This window comes from Rutilus rutilus (genome assembly GCF_951802725.1).
Source record: "Rutilus rutilus genome assembly, chromosome: 12".
Classification (NCBI taxonomy): domain Eukaryota; kingdom Metazoa; phylum Chordata; class Actinopteri; order Cypriniformes; family Leuciscidae; genus Rutilus; species Rutilus rutilus.
The window spans coordinates 31726402-31753175 of NC_140217.1; the positions used below are offsets into that span (position 1 = coordinate 31726402).

At 37.2% G+C, this 26774-nt stretch overlaps 1 protein-coding gene across 2 annotated transcripts in view; it reads left to right on the forward strand.

Annotated features, from left to right (window-relative positions):
- The window catches only part of cadpsb (Ca2+-dependent activator protein for secretion b), a 77831-nt gene that overhangs the window by 22487 nt on the left and 28570 nt on the right, over window positions 1-26774 (forward strand). For both annotated transcript variants that reach the window (XM_084427050.1, XM_084427051.1), the window contains exons 3-11: window positions 3023-3355; window positions 13416-13496; window positions 14535-14768; window positions 15968-16089; window positions 21301-21412; window positions 23887-24026; window positions 24576-24642; window positions 24807-24915; window positions 25279-25491. In XM_084427050.1, coding sequence (XP_084283176.1) covers window positions 3023-3355; window positions 13416-13496; window positions 14535-14768; window positions 15968-16089; window positions 21301-21412; window positions 23887-24026; window positions 24576-24642; window positions 24807-24915; window positions 25279-25491 — 1411 coding nt within the window. The remainder of the gene's footprint in view (window positions 1-3022; window positions 3356-13415; window positions 13497-14534; window positions 14769-15967; window positions 16090-21300; window positions 21413-23886; window positions 24027-24575; window positions 24643-24806; window positions 24916-25278; window positions 25492-26774) is intronic.

Here is a 26774-nt window from a genome sequence, read left to right on the forward strand (position 1 = left end):
TAAAAAATTATCCGTTCCACAAAAATATTGAGCTTTTTGAGATATTTAAATGTTGAACTGTTTTCAACATTGATAATAACAATTTGTTTGTTAGCACCAAATCAATATATTAGAATCAAGTATCATGTGACACTGAAGACGGGAGTAATGATGCTGAAAATTCAGCTTTGCGATCACAGGAATAAATTACATTTTAAAACATTAAAATGGGGTGAAAAAATAGAAAACTGTAATAATATTTCACAATATTGCTGTTTTACTGTATTTTTGATCTAAAAGACTTTTCAAAAACATAAAAAAAATCTTACCAACCCCAAACTTTTGAATGGTAGTGTTTTAATAATTTTTCTCTGATTAGCTTAAAATGTGCAGGCTGCAACCTTTTAGTGCCTACCAGAGCCTGCAATCACAAAGACAAGTGTGCATTCCCAACAACACATATTTCAGTGATATTTGACAGGTAATAGTGCTATTTTATGCTTGCTTCCCCCATAAAATTGCTTACAGCACCTTTAAACTGAAATCTCTTAACGTTAAAAGTATTAGTTATTAGGTAAAGTATTAAGACATTAAGGGACATATTTACTAAACAGGGCAAATTAGCAAGAGAGCGCAGTTCCAAAAAAGCCGATGGGAGTGAAAAAGCTCTGCGATTGATCTACTGATGACACACAAATTAAAGAACACAGACACAGCCGGATCATTTCCATAATGACCAATGCAATCTACCAGTTAGCGTCTGGTTTAAGACGTGCTTATTTTGGGCGGTAAATAATAGCGCAAACACCAGTAAATTGACTAGCAAACCTTAGTAAATCACCTTGCAAATACTCTCCTTCCATAAATGTTGCATCTGAAAGGGAAACTCCTACAAATGCATATGCAATAAGGTCAGTCGCAAAAATAACTGTGTCCTGTCCATGCTTTTTCATCTCTAATTTTTCACTGCGAGTCTTTAATAAATCCTGACGGTAGTTGTGCATATTTAACGCCAAAAAAGGGTTCGCGCTGACACAAGCTGCTAGTAAATCTGTTAGCAATAAGTGCTTTGCTTTTAACATTTTTCCTGTTAATTCGCCAAATTGTCCTCTACAGAATAGTGCGCTGATTGAATGAAAATGAGTTTGGTGTCTCTGTCCGTGTAAGGTCGTGGCATGTTAACCTCTCCTTTAGGCAATTAGCTCGGGGATAATGATGGCAGACAACAATGATTATCATGAACCCGCCCCTTGATTATTGAACTGTGTGTCTTGAAATGTTGCATAGCCTGTTGTAGTTACCACACTACAGATTAGTCAAAACATTTAGATGATCACATGCCTTCGTAAGTGAATTATCATGGAGATGAGAGCGCCTAAATAGCCCTTCAGGGCTCTCCTTAGCTAAAACACATCTCAAATACAAGTGTTTACACGTGCTCTGTGAAGAGATTGCTATTCTAATGGATTCAAGTATTGTGGTAAGGTCACTACATTACTACATCCTGTTGCTGCGGTTTGGGCTTCTGTTCATGCTAATTACTTGAGCAGTATGACTGAAAGTGGCTATTAGAACACTTTAGACTGCCTCGCATATGAAGTCGTTAATACAAATGCTTTGTGTTTAATTGTCATAGTTGTAAATAATTATTTCATGTAGCCAGAAGCTATTTCAAGAGTGTTTATGAGTGCTAACTGAGAAATGTTTATACAGTACATATATAGTACAATAAATAAATATGTACGTGTAGCACATCTGTAATGTTTTCTACAGTGCTAACAAGTCCCAGCTTTAACAGACAATTAGTTATGAAATGGGCAAATTGTGAACTGCTTGTAATATTCCTCTAAAATTTCTGAAACCTCTGAAATCAGTCTCAGGTTTCTGGAATGTTTCAACTAGAAAAGTCATTGCAGGGCCTGTTTGCGGCACTGTTAATTTCCAAATCGGTGTCATAGCAGGCTACAGAAAGAGAAGCTCACTGTAAACTGCAGTCTGGATTGGGACCAGACAGCAATTTAAAGCTCTATTTGTCTTCTTGAATGGAGAACGATAGAAGGCTTTTAAATGGAATGAAGAAAAGCAGCTGCCAAGCACACCAATTGTTAAGAAAAACATAAATCATGTTTTACTCTCACCTCTATAAACCGGATTTTGAAACATTGCGAATAGGAAAGGAGGAGGCAGTTGGAACTCAATAGCCATTTCGTTTGGACTCCCTTTACTCTGGTTTGAATTAGGAAATATCTTCTGAATAATTCAGAGAGAGAGAGAGAGAGAGAGCCCACTGCAACATTTTTGCCCACACTGATCCCATCATTTCAAAAGCAGTGAAATTTTACAGTTACCATTGCTTTCCATGGCTTTAATGGCATTGGTTATATTACTGCAGTATTTCACAGTAGATGATGTTGTATCTATCACAGCATAGAATATTAAAGCAAAGCACTGAGGCATAATTTTCTCTAGCAGATTGGAGTGATTGAAAACACAGTGAATGTTTTAAAGTCACCCAAGAGAAACTTTTTGAAGGAAAAATTGTCACCACCTCACCTTTAAAGGTCCAATGAAATGGTTTGGCTAGTGCAAAATTTTTTTCTTATGTTAATTATATTTCCTGTAGAAACAGGAAGTTTTGATGGGACATAATATCTATGAACCCCTCCCTTTTTGAATCACCAGGAGTATTTAGTTATTTAGCCTACTTACATTAGAGCCATGAACCATACTTGGTAGTCAGAGTCGCCAATATTTGTTAAAAATAAATAAATAAATAAATAAATATATATATTTTTTTTTTACAAATATTGCCGACTCTGATTATAAACTTGAAGACAATATACTTTAAATGTGCATATTTAACCACACACACACACACATATATACACTATATCAATATATTAAAAACAATAATAATAAAATATATTTGGATATTTAAAAATGAATTAAGTCAATGTTAAGGTAGCATATAGATTACTAGCACTCCAATTTTGAATATGTCTTGAATTATTTGTTGCCTTCCCCTTGTCTGTATGACCTGCAGGTTTTTCTAAAGAGCGACCGTGTCGCTAAAATGGTCCAAACAGGAGGTTTATCTGCTCTAGACTGTCGCGAGGTGTTCAAGCGCCATATCGAGAAACGTGTGCGGAGCCTGCCAGAGATTGATGGTCTGAGCAAGGAGACCGTGCTGAGTTCCTGGATGGCTAAGTTTGACACCATCTACCGCGGAGACGAGGACCCACGAAAGGCGCAGCAGCGCATGACAGCCAGCGCCGCTTCCGAGCTCATCCTGAGCAAAGACCAGCTCTACGAGATGTTCCAGCAGATCCTGGGGATCAAGAAGTTTGAGCACCAGCTGTTGTACCAGGCTTGCCAGGTGAGTGGGAAACATAGGAGCGAGCAAAGGAGATGTTTGAGCCAGTAGACACAATTTGACCCTGAGGTGCTAGGAAAATTATTACAGTATTTTGGTTATATAAAATACGTTATACATTCACTAAGAGGTCTGACACTTATTTTCCTTCTTTTTTTCCTTTGTTTTGCCTTGAAAATGTAAGGCCATACACACAGGTTGCGATCTATCATTCCACTTGCGATGTTTTTTAATTATTGGTTTATGAACATATGCATCAGAATGATGTTTTGGATGTTGCGACGCTCCACTTTGTGTTGTGCATATCAAGACTCCTACATTCTGTTCCAAGTTTTTGCACTTAAACTACTTTAAATGCAAATACACGTGTTGTGTCAACAGCCCCTTACTGTTCACAGTGTGATGTTATGGTAAGATCCCAACTGTACCGAGATCTAAGTAAGGCAAAGATCCCTCATGACTACTTCAATCAACATAATATTTTCAGATCTAAAATAATATGTTCTTCTCGAGTGAAGGACATGCTTGGTTTTATTGTCCTTGAATTCATAATAAATCACATTTCCCTGCCTTACAGAAACTTCAATACTGGCACAGTTATGATATTTGTCTAGAAGTACAGAAATGACTGTCTTTGGAGGATAAATCAAGAGAAATTTGCATATGTTCCTGTATTCACACACTGCAGGACTGCAGACATTAATACGGCTTCATCTCATTGGTCTGAAGTTTTTATTACTGAGGTAGAGTTTTCTCTGTTTTTTTTAAAGTCGTGTTTGGTTGTGGTTATGTATTTGTGCAAAAGTTATAATCGTTTTCATACAGCTTTTCCCGAACACTACCCCTGTCTTCCATTGTTAGACCAAACAGGTAGTTCACCATTGGCTGAGCCAGAAGTTGACTTGTCGGCACAGCGTTTTCATTCTTTCACAAGTTAATGTGAAGTTGTCTCTTCACATTAAACTGGGTTATGAGAATGTATTTTACATAAAAACTGCACACTTCACCTTAAGATAGCATCGTTAAAAGGTTCTAAGCCGTGCGAAAACACTTATTAAGCACTGGGCTTAAAAAATTGCAGACTCTTATAGTCTTCTTCATATTTTAGCTCTTTTTCCTCAGCTATGTTGAGAGAGATCTCATCTGTGCCTCTGCCATTAAATCTCTCTCTTTCAAATGTGCTTTGAAGATGGCTAACCCACTTTTCCTTGTCTACTTTTCCTGCTAGCTCAGACTTCAGGGTGAGGAATTAGCATAAAGTCTCCCCATGTTCGTCACTCAGAAAGCAAAAAAAAAAAAACAGCTAAAGTGACAGAAAATCCGTGTTCGTCCATTCTGTTTTTAATGGATTTTATATTGCTCGGGTGGAATGCTACAGAGCATTTACTTGGAGACTAAGTTTATTTCCTAATTAAACGTCCTCAATTTGTAAAAATGGGCAAATAGGCATTTGTTGAAAGCACTTAAGGGATCTATAACACGTTGAAAAATGCCTTCAGGGAAACGTGATGTAAGAAATCGTTAATATATCAACTGATCTTCTCGATGGACAAACAAATAGTCAGAGAGTGGAGGAGGGAAGTTCAGCATAAAATATCTTTAGTCCTGGCAGCGTTTGTGCCGGTGTAGTCAAACCATCACAGTGCTGTCAGGGGCAAAATTGCTGCATCTGCCAGCAAGTAAGCCCACAACCAGCAGTTTTCACCACTTGTGTGACACTGTGTGACAAGTATACCTGCAAGCACTGTTTCCATGACAAACAAACAATGTTTTGCCGCTGATTTTCTGCCAGTTTCATAGGCACTTTTTTATATTGTTGAATGCAGATGGTACATACACTTACAGGAAGAGTTGAAAGTTCTGTCATCATTTAGTCAGACTCATGTGCTCATCACCGTGTTATCAGACTCACATGTGTGGTTTTTTTTCTTCTTCTTTTGGGGAATGAAAAGCAGAAGTCTACCAGAATGTGCATGCCCGATTTTTTTCCATACAATGTCAATGTCATACAAAGTCATACGATGTCAAGTTACAAATGCGCCATTAAGTTATGACTTATATATGCCGAACAAATATTCTTTAACAGTTTGGGTTCAAGAAGGTTTTTTTAAAAAGAAATTAATACTTTCATTCAGGAAGAATGCCTTAAATTGATCAAAAGCGATGGTAAAGACTTTTTACATTGTTGCAAAAAAAATTATATTTCAAATAAATGCTGTACTTTTGATCTTTCTATTAATCAAAGAATCTTGGGGGAAAAAATTATTACTGTTTTCCACAAAAATATTAAAGTGTTTTGAACATTGAAATAATAAGAAATGTTCTTGAGTAGCAAATCAACATATTAGAATGATTTCTGAAAGATCATATTAAAATAAAAAAGTTTCACAGTATCAGTTTTTACTGTATTTTTGATCAAATTAATGCAGCCTTGTTGAGAATAAGAGACTTTTTTTTTAAAAACATTAACAAATAAACCCAAACGTTTGAACGGTAGAGTACCTGGGACCTTATTTAATGATTGAAATTCATTAATAGGCTTAGTGGAGGCAAAAAGAAATGGTCATAAATCTATAGCTTTAGGATTTTGCAGCATCCTCCAAGGCATATGCTTTATGGTGTAGACGGAGAACTCAGTGGCACAGATAAAAGAGCTATTTCAAACCCACATTTAATACATCACAGGCGTACATTTGGGATGACTCAGAGGCTTGGGTGTCATATCATCCTGTTGGCTAGTCCTTTTATGATCAAAAAGCCATTGTAATTGCTTTGGGAGATCATCAATTAGCTGGCCAATCACTGCTTTATACTAGCTTTGAAAAACTAATTTGATGAAAGGTTGCTTAATTTTTTTTGTTGATGATTTCAGAAATGTTACAACTTGAACTCTCAGCTGATCTCAAAGCAGGCAATAGGTTGGATTTCCGAGACGGCAACGTGTCTACCATGAGTTTGTTTACACATTAAACAAGAATCAATCGGTCCACCAAGAATTCTTTGCTTTTGCAGAGTTACAAAAAGGCTCTCTCTTGCTCTTTCCCTTTATCCTCAGGAAGGACTCTGTTGTGTGGGTCGCAAGGCCATGTGTGGGAGGCGTTTTCTCTTGGCTGCCAAAAGATGCTTCATACACCACCTGCAGTGTATTTAATGAAAGCACAATCACACATAATTGGCAAAAATTGTCTGGCGCTCTGTGCATTCAGCTGGAGCAACTGCGCTGTTGACTGCCCTGAACATACACATACCCATCATCGCAAACAAAAACAAGCGATCCGTTGCATTAACTTCACAACCAGCCTTTCCTCTGGCTCTGTTTTTCCCTTTTCAGAGCTGAAATCATTCATACAGCCTCCAAAAAAGTATTTGAATGCTTAAAATGTCTAAAATATAATTATATTTAACAACAGAACATCAAACCAAGTTAAATCTGCAAACTTGATGCTAGGTTTTTAAAACCTTTAAACAATTTTTGGTAACACTTTATTTTAGTGTCTTTGTTATACGTGACACGTAGTTACATTAGTAATTTAACTATAAACTATGCATAATTACACGCATTAACCGTAAATCAAACCGTAATCCTAACCCTACAGTAAGCACATGTGGTTCATTAATATTACTCAGTAGCCTATTTAAACCTTGAAATAAAGTGTAACCCAATTTCTTCATTTTGTCTATGAATTGTGACTGGGTTTTATATTGTCTTACCTAATACAGTGGCAGACATACAAGTATGGCTTGAATATTCATTTTGGGGTTACTGTGTTTTCAGATTTACTACATACTTCAGAAGCAAACATTGCAGGCCATTTGAATGCAGAGGTAGTGAAGCATCTCAAAAAGAGCGTTATTATCAGCCATTTGTGCATTAATAAACAGAAACCTTTTACAGGAAACCTGTCAAATCAGGATGGATGAGTATGAGTTTAGGATTGCTTTCTGATTATTTCGCCACACAATGGTTAATGAACTGTGGCGGGCAGTTGTGGCGGGAGTGTTTTGTCAAATAATGTTTGCAAATAAGGCAGCGGAGATGGCGTATTTAATGTTTGCCGGTGCCATAGCGACCGAAAGCAAGTCTGCATGTCTTACTTTACCGCAGCCTTTCTATTAGTTATACTGATAACGTGAATTATCGTTATTTTATGGGTAACAGATTAGGATTCAGTTATCATAGAAGATTTTTTTGGATTACTTTTAAATATCATTGCTTGAATCACTTCTAAGTGAAGTTAAATCTTTTTGAGATTAGTCTTAGAAAATACTGTCTTCTGCACTGTAGTTAGTGCTAGCTCAAACTGGTCCATTCACGCTCATCTCCCTGCAGTCACAAATAGATTTTCTCTGTGATGCACACCTCTGGTGCCCTCAGAGCCTCCTCATTGAATTACTGAATAGATTCATTCAGCCTTTCCTGTTTCTTCTTTCTCCTTGTTGACTGTTCTTTGTTGTTTAGGGGACATGTATAACTTTGAATGTTCGCTTCTCTGACAGCTTAGAAAACGCACGTAAAGAACTGTCGGATGGTATTTACAATCTAGATAGATGGATAGGGCTGCCGATATTGGAAAAAACCTTTTTCGAGCTTTTCTGCGATATACACTGCGCCTTGAATAGCTGTATTCGGAGAGAATTTGTCGTTGTAGAATTATTGGGGTGAAAAAAATTGTGTGTTCACACTTGAGTATTCTGTTTATAAGAACCAACTAAAACCATCTTGTTTCAGTAACCATAATGTGAAGAGTTTTTTTCTTTTTTTTTAGAGTTATTTTCACCGTTTTTGACCTACCCTTTCAGTATGACTAAAATAATGATATAATTTTATTGTGATTATTAAACAAAAATATTAAACAAAATTAAGAAATGTATTGCAATAACACTAGCCTATTACTGTAAAATAAATATTTTATAAAAAAAAATTATATAGTACAACTGTTAAATTCCTCTAATGATGAATGATCTTAATTTTCAAAAGTTAAACCATTGCGCTTTTATTTTGGTGTTTTTTTTATGTGCTTCTGTTTCATCATTTACATGTGCAGCCTATGATACAGTGTTTCAGTAAATTAACAAAGCTGAGCTGTGATGATGAAACACTTGAAGTGCATATAAAAAAAAGCCCTAACATAAGTTTATACAATAACAGTATGCTGTCTTTGCCAAGCCTACATACAGTAATTAATGTGTGCATATGTAAACTGGCAGTGAAATTGTGCTGTCAGACTTCTTCTCTCTGTTCTTTCTCTCTCTCTGAAAGCTCCTTTAATTTGTCAGGCCCACTGCTTTGCATTTAAAGCTCCTGTTCATTTCCTCAAAAGCAATTGGAAAAAGTTGATACAACTCATAGCAGTCCAGCTGACCCAACAACAAATGCAGTTTCTTAATGTGTTTTGGAAACAGTAACAGTGGAGGAATAGAGAAAAAGAGAGGTTGGTTCATTGCAGCCGGTGACAGGAGCTGATTATGTGCTCCACTAATCAACAGCTCAGAATGAACCAGCAGGGTTACAGCATACGCACACACACACACACACACACACTGCAAATTATCATTCATATTTCTATGCTATCATGCACCGGAATGATGCATTTGTTCTATATAATAATGTGCATAATTGGTTGTCTTTTTTTCCTCATTGTCCCTCAAAAGAATGTGTCTGCCTCTGCCCTTTTTAAAAGAACAGTTCGGATGTTCTGTCCTTTCATTATTTTACAGTACATGACGAACTGCGGCATATTTGACTTAACTATTAAAATGAAAACCATCAGTCAGCGTATCTGTCTACTTGTCTCTTTTTTTCTCTCTCACTTACTTTTCTTTCTGTCTTAAGGGCATTTTACACAGTAAATGCTAGGCAGTAAACTTTTTTTCTATTTTTTTTTGTGCATTTTCTATACGCAGGAAACATGCCTATGCAATGCACACTGCTTTAGCTCAATACTAGCACACAAAAACATTGTGCATTTATGAATGAGGCAAATACTCTAAACATTATATTCCAGGTTGCATGTACACTCTAAAAAATGCTGGGATGTTTTAACCCAACTTTGGGTCAAATATGGACAAACCCAAACGCTGGGTTAAAAATGTAATTTAAAATTTTAACCCAACGGCTGGGTTTGTCCATTTTTGGCCCAAAGTTGGGTTGAAACATCCCAGCATTTTTTAGAGTGTAAGTGATAGCTGATTAAAAAAAAACACTTTGCAACTAAATCGCTCCCATTATAATCACTGTTTACACTGGAAGCATTCATTGCGTTGTGTCTACTCCAGACTTTTTTTTCCCCATCCGACTAAAATAAAATTATTGTGTAATTAGTAATGTGATGTTTCTGGTCTCTGGTATACTAATTAAAATAATGTTTTTTATGTAGATGGGAGTTGTAGCAGTACAGGATTTATTTATGCGAATTAAATATGCTTTATAAGTCTTGGCAAAGTTCCTACAGCTATAGTTGACAAACGGTGTTTCGTAGAAACGAATTATGAACGTTGTTTGTCGCACTGTCATTCTTATATTCATCGTTCATCGTTTTCAGTAAAGTGAGTACATATCAATCTATCTGTAACAGAAAAAGCAATAGTGACACATGTGTAAAAACACTGTTACTCACATTACTGTTGGATCCAATATAGTCAGCTGTCAGCACTCATCATCTTTTAATGATAAGTCTTACTAATAGGATCTGAACCTTTGTTAAAAATAAAGTTCATCCAAGCTTTCTTAATGTTAGGATCACAAGAAAGGCAATGTAATGGAAAGACTGTGTTTTCCCATAACTTGGCATCTCTATCCATTTGTTTCTTGAGTAATCCTGTGTTTGCGTCTCTCTCATATTTACTCACCTTCTACTACTTGCGTGAATCGGTGGGCGGGGCTAAAAGGGAATGATGTGGGCGTTTATCCTCTGCAGGGGCGGTCTTTCGTCACACTTTGATGTCATACTGAGACAAAATCCGAAACGAGTCGTGCAGTCGAGTTTTGAGCAGAAGCATGGCAACCACTGTCGCTTTCAGTGCCGCCTCCGTTCTGCCGCCTCTGTCTCATTGAAAATGAAATGTAAACCCTTTGTAATTGTGTACTGTGTAAAATGGCCTTTTTACATGGTACACCAAATCCTTCCTTTTCTTCCTTTTTTGGTGTGTTCTATTGCCTGTCTTAATACCCTGCTTTTGCTGACCACTGCAACATGTTTTCTAATCTACCCCCCCACCACACACACACACACACACACTCACACAAAACCTCTTGTCACTTCCTATCTGCCAGACTGACCAGTAGATCAATAATAGTAGCCAAGATGTTCAGTCTTTCGAATATATCAGTGGACAGCCGAAGGTCATGCTGTAGGGTTTAGTCACATGACTCAATCTTGTGCTGTCTGCCCTATTACTTCACACAATGTCACAGATGTCACTCTCCCACACGCAGCAGAGGAACCTTGAAGGGAAGAGAGAGAATCAAGGCAGGTGGAGAGGTGGTTGAGAGAGATGCCATGAAGGAATGTGGTGACAGCAGAAAACGGTGAGAAAGAGAGAGAGGTGGAAGAAACGAGCGAGGCTGAGAACACAGTCTGCCATCAGCAAATCTAAATGTGTGAATGCATTATTGATGCAGTGAGTCTCTGAGTTGCGCTTGCCTTTCGGTGAGGATCAAGGAATCGGGGTAACAGCTGTTGGGAGCTCCCTCTGCTGAGATGCCGTCTAACTCCATCAGATCACAGCACTGAAGCGAACATTGCCGTTCGAACCTTGTGCCTGTTGTGTTGGATGGGTGGGTGCTGTATGTAACACCAACAGGGATTCAGTGTCTTTTGAATTAAAGGGTACAAACTAACCAAATAAGAATGCATTTTATGCTGCTTTATAAGAGTAATAATCCACTTACGGCTGTGCATTACAGTGATTGTAGCAAGGTTATGGTTGACTGCTTTAACATTACCCCTTTATCGGTGTAAAATCAATATAATACATGACTTCCCATGGCTTGTTGCCTTAATATGCTTTGATGTGAAATGTTTTAGTGTTAAACAGACTACAACACCAGAGCTACAGCTGTTAAATGAAGAACTGAGGGAAATAGGCTAATGCTGACCTCTATACAGACACCCAACCTCAATGTTTTGTTTGCCATCTATTATTAAGGCCAAGCTTTTTGATGAAAGAGGCATTTACCTCCAAACAGAACAATAGCATGCAGAATAAATAAGGAAATTGAGCTGGTTTGTACTTGGATCTACCAGGTGATTTCCTGACCAGCATTTCAGCTGTGTTTGCAGATGTCTCCTGTAAATTATTTATAACGGCTTATTTGTTAGCTACGTGCATAAAATGCTCAAGAACTATAGAGAGATAGTCATTTAGCATAAACTGAGAGCAGAGGCTCTGACCCGAGCAGCCCGGGGAACAATGCGATCATGAAACTGGTCATTAGGTCATTGTAGTGCTCTCAGTGTGCCATTAAAGTTCATTCTGGTATTTTTAGCTTAAAAAAACCCCATGTGAGAGAGACTTTTGAAGACCAAAGGACTTCTGATCAATAATTTAAACAAAAGCTTTTAGTCGAACACAATGCGGCTGAGAATTCTGCGCTGTAAAACTGGAAATATACTTTCTCTTTTCATTGGCATCGCAATGCCATCTTTCATTCTGTTCTGGGGGCTGCGCTAGCACAAATGCGCACACAAGAGGGTTCCCGTATTTGCTGAGCCATGCTTAATTAGAACACAGCCCCTGGAGAGCAGGGCAGAAGATAGACAGGGCTCTGGGGACGAGGACTCAACTCTGCCCCATGTGACAAGGTTTCCCACTCCAGACTGACTGTCGCCATGGCAAGGGTTGCCGTGGTGCTGTCGCCCCTGGATTCTGTGTGGACAGGAGCAGGAGAGTGACAAAGACAGGATGTGATGGCTTTGGATGGGGAGGCTTCAGATGTCATAACACACAAACAGACAGTGACACGATCGCACACCCACACACATGCAACAGAGTTATCAGGGGTGAAGAGATTATTTCCTATTCCATCACATCAGATTTTCCTCCATAGGGGTTCTCCATCTTTCCCGGGGTCCTTGTGGATGTGATATAGTTTATGCTTTACAAAATGATTCATGGCCATGTATTTATGTATGAGAGGCTGTATATACAAGCAGTGGAAAAATTGGTTACAGATGGAATATATTAGATGTTTTATTGATGCTATGTGTGGGTTGCAGAATTCTGTGGAAATTCAGGCACGAAAAAATAAAAAATATGTACATTTTGACATGTTAGTTGGTAAAAATGAAAAATATGACTTCAAATTATTTTAATTAATTTAGTTATTTTAATTAATTGAACTAATTTTGTTATTCATCTCTTATTTTAATCAAATTAACAGAAGTAACTTAACGTAACAACATAAAATAACTTTAATTTAAATTAAATGAACTAGAATTGTATTTATAGAAATGAAAATAAATGCAATTTTTTCCTTTAATCACTGAAAGTCACCATGAAATCAAAATGGACAATTCTTATTATTTTATGGAACATAGAATATTATAAATGATATGTCTGTGCACATCATAATAATTTTTTTGTAAATCATGTGCTTTTATCAAAATGACTTCCTCTACCTATTGCAGTGACATCTCTTCTCTTCTATGATGTTTACCGGCGTGAGGGCGGGACAACTTTTCACTCAGGCCCTGTTTATACCTGGTATTAAACCATGTTTTCTTCAATCTGATCACAAGTGGACAATAAAGGTGTAGATGGAGTCTAAAACTTTTTGAGCTTATCCACTTTCACACGTTCTTGTAAGCCTAAACTTGACATAAAACCTAAAAACCCTCAAATCTTGCATTTCTGTTTTCAGAATGTGTGACCATTTATCTTTTCAGAGTGTGACCCCTGGTGACCCCAGTTATGTCACATATGGGGTGCAGGGAAGCTTTTACGTGGATCAGAACTAATTAACTTAAATAACTGCCTTCTGGAGATGTATTGGTTGGTATTAGTGTGTTGAGTTGTGAGGGCTGATGGTAACCAATGTAACTTTGTGTGTATGTGGTTGCAGTTGGATAATCTGGACGAGCAAGCAGCTCAGATCAGGAGAGAACTGGATGGGCGTCTGCAGATGGCTGATCAGATTGCCCGGGTAAGTCTCATCATTTGATCACTAACACGTGGACAGAGATGCTCTGGAGGTGCTGTAAACAGAACTGCCATCCGTTCCACTGCAACTCAATTCAGTTTATGTACCCACATTCAATTCATAATTTAAACCGGGATTTACCTTCGACTAGACCTGTTTGCCTCATACATAGTTCAGTGGTTGTAGCATTTTCCATAGGGACCCCATTTGTCAGTCGACATAACGCTGTAGTGGCAGATAAGGGAACGTCTAGGTTACTAATGTAACTCTCATACCCTGATGAAAAGTCGTTATGTCCCCCCCCCCACAACCCTGAATTTCCAGCTGAATGGCCGGGACACCGTCTCAGCTCTTCAGCATAACCCTGAATGAGTGGATGCTTGCCGCCATCTTATATGCCCGTATGTACGGGGGAGGGGCTCAGCATGCAGGTTTCACTTGCCAATTCCATTGGCCGTTTTTCTGAAACTCAGAGGTGATTGGGACTCCCAAGTGAGACCCCATTTGGCAGTCGACACAACGTCTCCGTTCCCTGAGGGTTACATCAGTAACCAAGACGTTTTCAATGTAAAGTTTTAGTCATTTTGTTATGCTTTTTTAAAATATATATATATACAGTATATACAGTATATTTTATTATAACCCCAGTAACAATTTCTCATTAAATAAAGTCATAAATAATATCTCGAACACACACACACACACACACACACACACACACACACTGGTCAGACTAAAATCATAACATTATACCATTAAGGTTTTTTTTTTTTTTTTTGTGATACATTTTTTTCCCCATCAATGACATAAAAATAACTTTAAATACTTTGTCAAATATGATAGGAAAATCACCATGTAAACTATTTGAATAACCTCTTCCTCTAAGCTTTGAGCTTGAAAGTACTTTTCTATATCTTTTTAATATTTTTATAAAATGTATAAAATATATATTTTTAAGTTTTTAATAGTGTTAACACCAGTGATAATTTAAAATAAAGTTAATAACAATTATTAATTTTTTTTTGTTATTCAAAACTTCAGGCTGGCAAATTCCCCAAGTTTGTGTCGAAGGAGATGGAGGCTATGTACATAGAGGAGCTGAAAAGCTCAGTCAACCAGCTGATGGCTAACCTGGAGAGTATGCCGGTTTCAAAGGGAGGAGAGTTCAAACTGCAGAAGCTAAAGAGGGGACACAACACCTCCATCATTGATATGGGGCAGGAAGATGAAAACCAGCTGTCCAAGTCTGATGTTGTCCTGTCTTTCACACTTGAGGTAAGAACTGTTCTAGCCTACAGGCAGTGTATTAGTTTTGTGCTCAAGGCCGGGGTTCAGTATAGTGTGCCTTTTCATCGGGCCCAGGGGAAAAAGAGTGATTTTTGGTGGTGGCCCTGCTCAAGGTTTCCATACCTTTCTTTGGTGAAGGTTTGTGGCATTTCGCCTTACTTAGACAGTCTTGATGTTTCGCACACAATTAACCATTAAGTGTAAAACATATAACCAATGCAGAAGAGGTGGCAGAAGTGTTTGAGAAGCCCGTTTGGGAAACATTAAGCATTTTTGGTGCTAGTGGAATAGAAATTACAAACATTAACAAGTATTTTTTTAAGGGTTTAGCTGTCGTTTTATCCTTTGAACCATTGAAATGTGCTGATTTAAACATTAATTTAAGTAGTCAGTAGCCTGTGTTATATAGTCGAAAACAAATTGCATTTTTTTTGCATTAAATATCATGTTGCGCTTACTACCACTGATCATATATATCTTTTTGGAGTTTAAGGGTTTGCCTCTCATCATTTCGAATGAATGAACACCCCTTAGTTTTGATAGAGAATTTAAATGAGAGGTAATGATAAATTTAGCAACATTAGCAGCTGCAGCGTTAGTTTAACACATGCGTCTGTGAGATTTTAACCTTTACTGAATTTCCAGCCTTTCCTATTGAATAAATTATAGACAGAATGGGCTGCAGCATATTAGAAAAAGGTTATACAGCATTTTTGATTAATGATTCCTGAGGATATTGAATGCCTCTGAGAAATCTCCCCTCTCAAGTCTGAGGTTTTGCTATAATTATACTACCTTGAGCTAGCTCATTTTCAGGGCAGTTGATTATAACTTGGCATGGCTTTAGTAGTCACAGAGGCTGACAGAGCAGTGTTTTATGTATTTGATAGCCTGGCTTGTGTCTTTGGAGTCTATTTTGTTTTGAGGAGCTACGAGCTGGCAAATTTTATAGGTGCTCTGGGTGTGTGTGGATTGATTTTCGGTCCAGACGTAAACAGTGCTTATTCAATGAGTGTCAAGAGCAAGAAAGTTGAGTGATAATAAACATTTATAATGTGGTCAAAAGATTGAGCTGGATCCTGATTGGCTAACAGCATGGTAAACGACAGCAGCCAAGGGAACTGCTTATGTGAGTATTACAACACATACCTGCATATGAAATAAAACCAAATGTTCCTTCTGTGTAGGTGGTGATTATGGAAGTTCAGGGATTGAAGTCGCTGGCTCCCAACCGCATCGTGTACTGCACGATGGAGGTGGAGGGTGGAGAGAAGCTACAAACTGACCAGGCTGAAGCATCCAAACCAACGTAGGCCATTAATGTCAAGAATCAAACAATTTTCATGATCATAATTAACATATACACTGCTCTTTCAAAAGATTGGGGCCGGCAAGATTTTTTTATGTTTTGAAAGAAGTCTCTTATGCTCGCCATGGCTGCATTTATTTGACCAAAAATACAGTAAAAACTGTAATATTGTGAAATATTATTACAATTAAGCATAACTGTTTTCTAATTGAATACGTTTTAAAATGTAATTTATTCCTGTGATGGAAAAGTGTAATCTTCAGTGTCACATGATCATCCAGAAATCATTCTAATATGCTGATTTACTGCTCAAGAAATATCAATGTTTAAAAAACTACTTAAAAAAAATATTTTTGTGGAAACCATGATTATTTTTCAAGATTTTTAATGAATAGAACTTTTTTGACATTATAAATATCTTTACTGTCACTTTTGATCAATTTAATGCACCCTTACTACATCTTTTTTAACCTTACTGACCCCAAACTTTTGAACAGTAGTGTGTATTGTTATAATTGCCTTTAAAATATGTGTAAATGAATGCAGATATGAGTCTCTCAGTGTCTAGGGCCGATATCTGGGGATCAAGTTCGACGGCGTTAGCTTATTAATTATTAATAAGCTACATTTTAATCATATGCTCTACAGATTTCATTAAATCCATAATATGGGACAGTTTTCTAATGGCAGTGCAGTTTCAGGTGTTGTGTCCTCCAACTAGAAGTCTCTTATTTGGCCAGAGGCAGTTACTCAAGGGATGAGCACATGATGTGGTGCTATTTTTGGGCCCTACGTTCCATCATTGGATCAGATGCCAATTTATAACGAGCTAAAGAGCAAGAGGGAGCCTGGTAGAGCGAGAGAGAGAGTGAGAAAGAATCAGGAATACAAGACACAGCCTCCATGTCCCCTCAGAAAAGTAATCAGCTGTGGAGAAACTGATTAGGAGTGCGCATCCCAGCGGAGGGGGGAGAGGGAAAGAGAGAGAGAGAGAGAGAGAAAGACTCCGGCACTGCCGAAGAATAATGACGTCACGTGAGAATTAGCATTTTAATTCTGTCATCACACACAACAACCTTCACTTTTGTGTGCGCAAGTGAGAACTTAACACACACCCGCACGCACCGTTTAGCACGCCTTTGACGGGAATAAAATCTGTTTCATATACAAGGTCACCTTCTTTCCCCTTATAGGGAGGAAACCCTACAACGAAGCATCGTCTTCTAGGACATTTTCTTCCCCCCCGTTTTATCCCTTTCTCCGTTCCATCCTTTCCTTACAAGGCTGGGAAATAAGGCAAAAAAATATCTCAATATATTTTACAAATATTCAGTATACATTTTTTCACTATTTGATCATAAGGAAGAATTTATTTATTCATTTATTTAATTTGCACCAATACATATTTAAACAGTATACTTACATATATTTTACAATTATAGTTCACCATTTTTTTATCATATGACTAATACCATGCAGAGACTTTTTAAGTGCAAATGAATCAGTTTGCAGTTGATATATTAATACAGATTCATTTGATTTCATTTATTCACTAAATTAATCACAAATTGAACTTTTTTGCTTCTGAAGTTCAAATGAAAGATGCTATTAAAACATTCACAATGTTTCATTTTACATGAACAGCAAAATTATAAATTTATCATGAATATTCAGTATATCTCCCAGCTCTATTTTTCTTCCCATATCAGAGCTCCCCTGCTCCTCTTTTATTCTGTATCCACGATTCTGTTCCATTCTTTTCCTCTTTTCGTAACTTAAATTTTGCTTCTCACTCTCTCTCTCCTTCTTTCAACTGTAAAGCACTTAGCTCTTATAAAAGCCTTATGATTCTGAGTCATAGAACTCTGTCTATATTCATGTATTCATGCTGTCACTGGCGGTTGGAAACGGAGAGAATTGGCTCATTTTGGCAAAGCATAACAGCGCTAATGGACACACAAGAATGTGTCACATCAAACAGACATGCTGAAGGAGAGAGATTAAGAGGAGGAGGAGATCGAGGAGAGCGAACGAGGCAGAATCGAAGAGAAAGGGAAATTTGACATTCAGAAGTGCTCAGAAAATGTTATTCAGTCAGCTGTTTAAGAATAAACCTGTCTTACGTTGTCCCAAAGGCGATCTCACACATACACACGGTTCAGTCATGCATGGCCTTGTGCAGTGTCAGCAACCTCCCTGACACGCCGTTAGCACTGTTAGAATGCTAACCCATCCGTATCCATGGAAGCCATACAAACACTTGCCCAGAAACTAAACATGTTTCGTTCATTAACATAAGAGTTCACTATTATTTGTGTTTTATCTATGCAGAAACCTGCTGCTTATTGACTGAGCATCTGCAATCTTGCATGGTCAACCAGGTGCTAAATTCAGTGATATAGAGCTCCAGTGTATTTAAATTAATCTTTGTAATTATTTTCAGTGCTAACAAGTCTCTTTTTTCTATATACAATAAATTAGGTTCACCCTCTATTTATATAAATTGTAGCTTGGGCCTAATTCACAATATTTATATCTAACACTGGGCTGTTACTGTCTGCAGAGAGTACATTTTTTGGATGTATTGCTCCATTACCTTCAGTAATTTACATAGGTCTTTTTTGTGAATCTGGTGCTACAACAATGCAGACAGAATGTGAAAATGATCAGCGAGTACAATCAATCTTAGTGAATTCTTCCCTTTTATTATGAAACATTTAATATCCCTTGTAGGCCCTTAGAAAAATATAGTGGCAAACATTTGGCCAACAAATTTTCCCTAAAGCTCATATTTTCACATGCAAATTATGTTTTTGCTGATTGCTGTTGGTCTCTATCCATCCTCGACCGCTCAGCCGTTACATGATTATCGCCCCCTGGTGGTCATCAAGCAGATTGACGATTGTGTTTTCCCATCGTTCAGTCTGCATTTGTCACTTCTCTAAGTGATAAATCACACTTCCCACCACACACATAGCAGGTTTTTTTCCCCTCCTGCACTAGCTTTCCCTTTTTGCCCTATTTTTCATTTCTTTTTCTCTCCCCCTTTTTCTTTCTGTCTCACTTGACTGCTGCCTCTGAAACGTGCAGCCTGTTTCCACGGCAGCAGATCATGTCACGTGTTCCGGTTTTACTAGGCCAACTTTACCACTCACCGTGTGTGTGTGTGTGTGTGCAAGAGAGAGTGTATCCGTGTTTTCCTAGGTGAACGTTTCTATACTGTTGCGTCATATTGTTCTGAGATTGTGTCCATTTATTATTTATAATATCAATACTGATCATATAAAGCATGGTGTGAGCCCTGCTACAGTGTGATCTCTCATACATGCACGAGTTATAATATTTCTCCCTTTATGACGGCTTTACACTACATGCATATGGATTAGTGGGGGGAGCGTCGAGAGATTATAGCAGGGGGGTTTTCTTAAAGGAAGCAAAGGAGGCAGTGCTTACTTAGAAAAATTTGGATGAAAAATAATCAATCTTAAAAATAATATGATGAAATATGAGATCTAAGTCAGTGACACTAGCAGATAAAGTTTTATATGGATGCACAATCTCTAGTCTCATTGAGATACTAAGGGACTGTGTTGGGGGGGTAATCCATTACAAGTAATGCGAGTTATTATGTAATCAGATTACTTTTTGTAACTAATCACTACTTTTAAATTTGCATCAAAATATCTCATATGCAAGTTCCCAATTATTGACGGCAAAATGTGAGCATACTCATCTCACTTGCACAAAAAAAATCTGAAATCCTCAAAATGAATGAAACAGGGAAATGCAAACCTGCAATAATTAAATGTTAAATAACACAAATATATTGTATGTATTTAATCTTACTTTATTAACCAATGTCTTTGCTGCTGACCTTTGATGATCCAATTCAACCAAACTAAGCAAAAATTACACATCATATTTGTGTTTTATTTATTTTTTATTATCCTAATGAGAAATTCGAAGTTGAGTAATCAACTAAAAAGCAAAGAAAGCAAACTTTTCCTGAGTAAATTGGTAAATTAATAAATATCAGGTTAGTTTAATATTCCAGATTCAGTTACACTCTAGAATTAATTAAATTTTAATTAGAATTAATTTAATATTAATTTAATTTAACATTGTCAGAATGTGTACTGCAAATATTCTAAATACTTTCTTACTTCTCAATATGGATTTAATCTTCCATTTTAAGCTGTGGAGGCTTAAAGATCTGTGCAATCGTTTTCCAACTTTTCTTCAAGTAAAGTCAACTTGTTTTAGTACAGAAGGCAGTTAAGACAAGTTTGAAATGCTCAACTGCAGTAAACTTTTTTCTAATAATCAGCTAGACAACTGTTTAAGAATATTAGAATAATAAAACTATGCTTCTAAAACATCTGTCCACATTCTTGTATAAGATTTACATTTACAGACCTCTTGGCTGAACAGCATTCTGCTGCAATTACAACTTATGACATCAATAACTGGACTTATAAGGGGAACTGTGTGTAAATCAAATCAAAATAAACTTAAAACATTAAATGATCTGTAAGTCAGCCAAACAACTGCAAAGAGAACTTTGCCTCGAGGTCTGCCACACGCCATTGGACTCAGATAATGAATGGTTTGAGAAAGAGTAAATAATGGTGGACTGCGAATGTGAACTCTCAAGATCTTCTTTAGGTTTTTCATTTATTTATTATTTTCCAAATGTCAGACTTGTCTGTTGTGTGGGAGAATCTCGTACCAGTAATCACCAGAGAATATCCTCGGCTGAATGCGTTATGCAGAAAACGTCAGATGATACTCTTTACCCACTGGTCTGTCTCTCATGCACTTGACATTCAGTATTAGATTTTTACGACCTTATCAAATGATTTGTTGGCAAACTATTTCATCAGCCCTGCCGTGTAGCCGAATAGGACTGCAGAGATTGTTTTCCTCCCTGATCAAAGTAATACAATGAAAACAAGGTTTGCGAGATGTCTCTGTGCTCGGCAGTTACGCAGTGATAAAGTAATAAAGAGTGGCCGAGTGTCAAGGAGATCTAATATACCTGGAGAAAGCCATACATTCCAGAGCCCCTGGAAGTATAACACTTGGTGGCTGTGCTTTTTTTGTGTTTTTCTGTGTGTTTTGTGTGTGAGATGGATAAAAATGAGTGGATAAAGTACATAGAAGCCTACCATCAAAGACATGAATGGTGTTTGTGTGTATGTGTGTTCTCAGTTGGGGAACCCAAGGAGACTTCACCACCACACACCCTCTGCCAGCGGTCAAAGTGAAGCTCTTCACAGAGAGCACAGGGGTTCTGGCCCTGGAGGACAAGGAGCTGGGCCGGGTAACACTCAATCCTTCTTTTTTTTTCTGGTGGCTTTGGACATCTGTCATTCTGTTGAGTTTTTTTGGAGTTTGTTTGAGGTTGTTATGGTGGAGTTGTAGAAGTGATGTCTTACTTTGTAATCCTCCTTTTGCGTAATTGATGCCTGTGAATCTCCAGTCTTGAAAATCCCTGTAAAAGAAACGAGAAGTTTGGCTTTTAAAGTTGAACCACCGCTCTGTTTCTACAGTGAATATTTGTTTTTCTTACATGGGTTATATTCTCAAAGAACGAAACAGGCTTCCTGAGTTAGGATTTGAATTGAATTTACCACGCCCCTCCAGAAGTCGAATTGTTTTAATAAAATAAATAATGAACCAAATGACAACTGATTTTGGCTAATTATGCATGTTTATGCCATAATAAGATCAAAACTGTTAACAATGGCATCAAAACTCTTAAAACTAACCCTAACTCTTTATATAATATATTGAGTAAATTATAGCATTCTGGGAAATGGCATGCTTTTCTACATACAATTAATAATAAAAAGCTATGTTATTAAAGGGATAGTTCACTTTGAAATTAATTTTTGATATGTTTTAGCTTACCTCAAGGGCATCCAAGATGTAGGTGTCTTTGTTTCCGCAGTAGTTTCAATTTTGATATTTTTAGGTCAAACCGTTCTTGTCTGTCAGTCATATAATGCAGGTCTATGGTCACTGGCTCAAAACACAAGCACAGAGTCCAAATTAAAACAATTCCCCATCGTCCAAATGAAACAATTCCCCATCATAAGTACACATTGATGGCCTAAGACACGAAACGAGCGGTTTGTGTGAGAAAACGAACAGTATTTATATCGTTGTTATCTCTTGAAAACAGCACACGTCCAAATGATCTGACGGCGCGGGCGGGTATAGATATATACATAGATGTCGCCTTGGCTACTGCAGTTCATTGGAACGAAACCGTAGCCAAGGCGACATCTATGTATATATCTATACCCGCCCGCGCCGTCAGATCATTTGGACGTGTGCTGTTTTCAAGAGATAACAACGATATAAATACTGTTCGTTTTCTCACACAAACCGCTCGTTTCGTGTCTTAGGCCATCAATGTGTACTTATGATGGGGAATTGTTTCATTTGGACGTGGGGAATTGTTTTAATTTGGACTCTGTGCTTGTGTTTTGAGCCAGTGACCATCGACCTGCATTATATGACTGACAGACAAGAACGGTTTGACCTAAAAATATCAAAATTGAAACTACTGCGGAAACAAAGACACCTACATCTTGGATGCCCTTGAGGTAAGCTAAAACATATCAAAAATTTATTTCAAAGTGAACTATCCCTTTAAACATAATAGGGACATTTACTATGGTTAAAAAATTTGAGACAGGAATATTTGTTTCTTTTATGAAAAAATGTATGTTTATTTATTAAGGGCACGTTAAATTGATCAAAAGTGACATTAAAGATATTAATAATGTTTAAAAGTATTTCTATTCAGAGTAATGGCTACTGAAAATTCAGCTTTGCTGTCACAGACATAAATTATTAATTAATTCTCACATTTTAAAATATATTTAAAAAGAAAAAAGGGTTAGGGTTAGTTTTAATTTTAATGATATTTCACAATATTTCTGTTTTTATGTATTTTTTTTTTTCATCAAATCAGTGCGGCCTTGGTGAGCATTTTTTAATTCAAATTTGAATTGCAATTGGCCATAATATAACCTTAATAAGAAATCGTGAATTGGAATTTAAAAAGCAGTCTACATTCAAGGACTCAGAGGTCCTCTAATTATGAAATTGTTAACCTGGCTTTTGCTCTTGACTGATGCCGGATGTTTGGTACGTGGTTGATAAATGTGTCTTCATCAAGACTGAGGTAGGCAGGCATCTCTAAGCATTCAACTCTAGCTAAGAAATAGATTGAGCCAACTTATCAGAGAGAGAGAAGAGAGCAAATAAAAAAAGCACAGGAGAGAATAGAGAGAAACTGGCTCTTCTCTGATAAGGTGCCAAGAGAAGAGCCGCACATCCCAACTCTCAGTGCACAGAGGCATGAGCCAAAATGAATTGAATGTTGAGAATTTCACTAAAAGCGCTGACTGGCAAAGTAATATGTCATTATCAGCTCACACCCAGACTCAGGGATATTTTCCCACACCCACACAACCTGTTTATCCGTTTACTGAATGCTTCATGTGTGAAAATGTCTTAGCGTTTCTAGGGCAGGCACTGGCTATAGGATTACATGTTAAAGGGATAATTCACCCAAAAATGAAAGTTCTGTCATTCTATCCTGAAAGAAGGTCATATGGGTTCGGAAAGACATTTGGGTAAGTAAATAATGACTGAATTTTCATTTTGGGTGCGCTGTTTTTAATGGTGATAGCTTTGTCTCTCAGTCAGTGGTTGCTCAGTCTGGTCTGAATTGTGATCATATGGACTAATAATCATGGTTCTCTAATTTTGAATGATTAGGTGGTTCTTCACCCAACTCCAAACAGCCCAAAGCAGGCAGAACTCCACAAGATGACTGTGACCAAGGCTTGCCCTGATCAAGATCTGAAGATCAAACTTGCCGTCCGCATGGACAAGCCTCAGAACATGAAGGCTTGTGGGTAAGGGATTTTGTGGGTACAGAAATACTTCTCTGTAAAAGTCTTCTGTTCATATGGAGATTACATTCTAAAACAGTAAAATCCACACATATCATCTTTTGTTTCATGGTTAAATGAAAAAGTATGTACACTTCTGTCAAAAGTTTGGGGTCGGTAAGATTTTTTTAAATGTTTTTGAAAGAAGTGTGTTATGCTCACCAAGGCTGCATATATTTGATCAAAAATACAGTAAACCAGTAATATTGTGACATTATTGCAATTTAAAATAACTGTTTTCTATTGTAACATATTTTAATGTTTCTGTGGAAACTAATACTTTTTTCAGGATTCTCTAATGAACAGAAAGTTCAAAATTTGAAATAGAAATCTTTTTATTATAAATAAATTATTTTAGAAATGTCTTTAATATAATTTTTGATCAATTTAATGCATCCTTGTTGAATAAAAGTATTATTTTATTTTTTTTATTGACCACACACATTTGAACGGTGGTGTATGAGTTAAATTAATAAAGTAAAATACTGATGAAGCCTGTGATTATTCCATCAGGTATTTATGGGCTGTTGGCAAAAATGTTTGGAAACGCTGGAAAAAGCGCTTCTTTGTCCTGGTCCAGGTATATCTTTTATACATACAATTTTGAGTGAAGAATAGTTTGACTTTGTAATTCCATGTGTCTTGATGAACCATGTACAATTTTAGGTAGTGCATATGACAGTGATTTAACCTGAGAACCTAATGCCAAGTATTTTAATACTATTTGTTTCTCTTCTGCTAAAGGTAAGTCAGTATACGTTTGCCATGTGCAGCTATCGAGAGAAGAAGTCAGAACCGCAGGAGCTGCTGCAGTTAGATGGCTATACTGTGGACTACACTGACCCACAGCCAGGTAAAACTCTCACATTCACAGATTACTCTTATGTACCACTCCTTTATGGAACTATTATCACTTTCTGGTTGTCAAAACGTTAGTGTCCATTGTTATTGTAATAAACTACATCTTTGTTAACTCCGCCGAGACAACTGCGTACTTAAGGGGAACTAACTTCATACATCCATCTTGGGTGCAATTGGTTAAAAGGAATCGCAAAAAAAGCCTCAGAAAAGTGAAGCCAATTCTGAGAAAGAGTCTAGAATAATTTCTTTGCAGATGCTATTTGAAATGTTGTGTATAGTGCAGCAAAAGTGCATTTTAAGTGTATCCTCCAATGTCTACCTGAATTTTACCTCTTTTTTTTGTGTGTGTGTGCAGGTCTGGATGGAGGCCGGGCTTTTTTCAATGCAGTGAAGGAGGGTGACACTGTGATCTTTGCCAGTGATGATGAGCAGGACCGCATCCTATGGGTGCAGGCCATGTATCGAGCTACTGGCCAATCACACAAACCCGTCCCGCCCACCCAGGTCCAGAAACTGAATTCTAAGAGCGGAGCTGCGGCACAGATGGACGCCCCCATCTCTCAGTTCTGTAAGTAAACATACCAGTAAAGCATTTCATTACAATATCAATCAGGACAAAAATTGACTGAAGCTGAGATGGCGAGTAAATTAAATTAATCACCATCTTTTATAAACCACTCTTTTATTTAGGTTAGAGCCCCATGCCCTCAACCACTTATGGACAACATGTCACAAAGTGAATAATAATTAATAGATGAATTCAGGTTGTTGTCAGGTTGAGTTAGTAACTCATAATGTCATAGTGATGTCACCTTGCACTCTCAGCACACTGCACAAGTAGCAGGAAAAGGTAAGAGCGAGTGTGTATAGTGGAGCAATGTGTTTATTTCAATGTCCATGTCTTTGTTTCTGCCCGCACGCACTCCTGATTAGCTTTAACATCTGCGTGTTATTCAGCCAATTTACAATAGTTTAAATTATTTCAATTGGTCAGTTTAAAATAGGCCTTACTTTTTTCTATAAGGATATTATCAACCAAAAAATGAAAATGATGACACCTTTTACTCACCCTCATGTTATATAAAAAAAACCTCTTTCTTCTGCAGAACACATACATTTTGGTCAGTTTCTCACACAAAGCTATTATATGGCTTCAGAAGATTTGGAAATTAAGCTTGAACCCTGTTCATTTGTTTTCCACAGAAGAAAGAACGTTCTAGGGGTTTGGAATGACATGAGAATCAGTAAATAATGAATTATCATTTTTGGGTGTACTGTCCCTTTAAGACGTAAATGGCACCTTTCGTTGCATTACGATTCTGCCACAAATGTTCTCACCAACAATTGAAACACCTGTGAAAGTTTAAAAAAAAAATACTTCACACTAATATCAAGTCCCTTTGAAGCATCTAAATAATAATAGATCCTGCTATTCAGAACCTTGTCTTTTGGTGTGCATCTACTTCAGCATCTGTCCATAGCAATGTCTTATATCACAAAATGTCTCTTAACAGAATTTACACACTGTTAAAATAAGTTCAATAAAATATAGCTAACGTTTTAACCTCATACAAAATCTAAAGGTAGAGGTTCTGTGTTGTTTTTCCATTGATTTATTTGTCTTGTTTGTGAATGTTTCTTGTGGTCAGATGATTCCCTCACAAGTTCAGATGCCATTCAATTTTCTCACTATAAGACAGACCCTCTCCCCTCTGAAACATTATTACACTGTGTAAATGTTTCACACTCCACCTTAACACACCCCAGGTGGTCTTGAATGGCACAGAGTAGTGGAATATAACATGCTGTACACACATCCACGAGCAAACATTCCTTTGCTGCAGAAGGTTT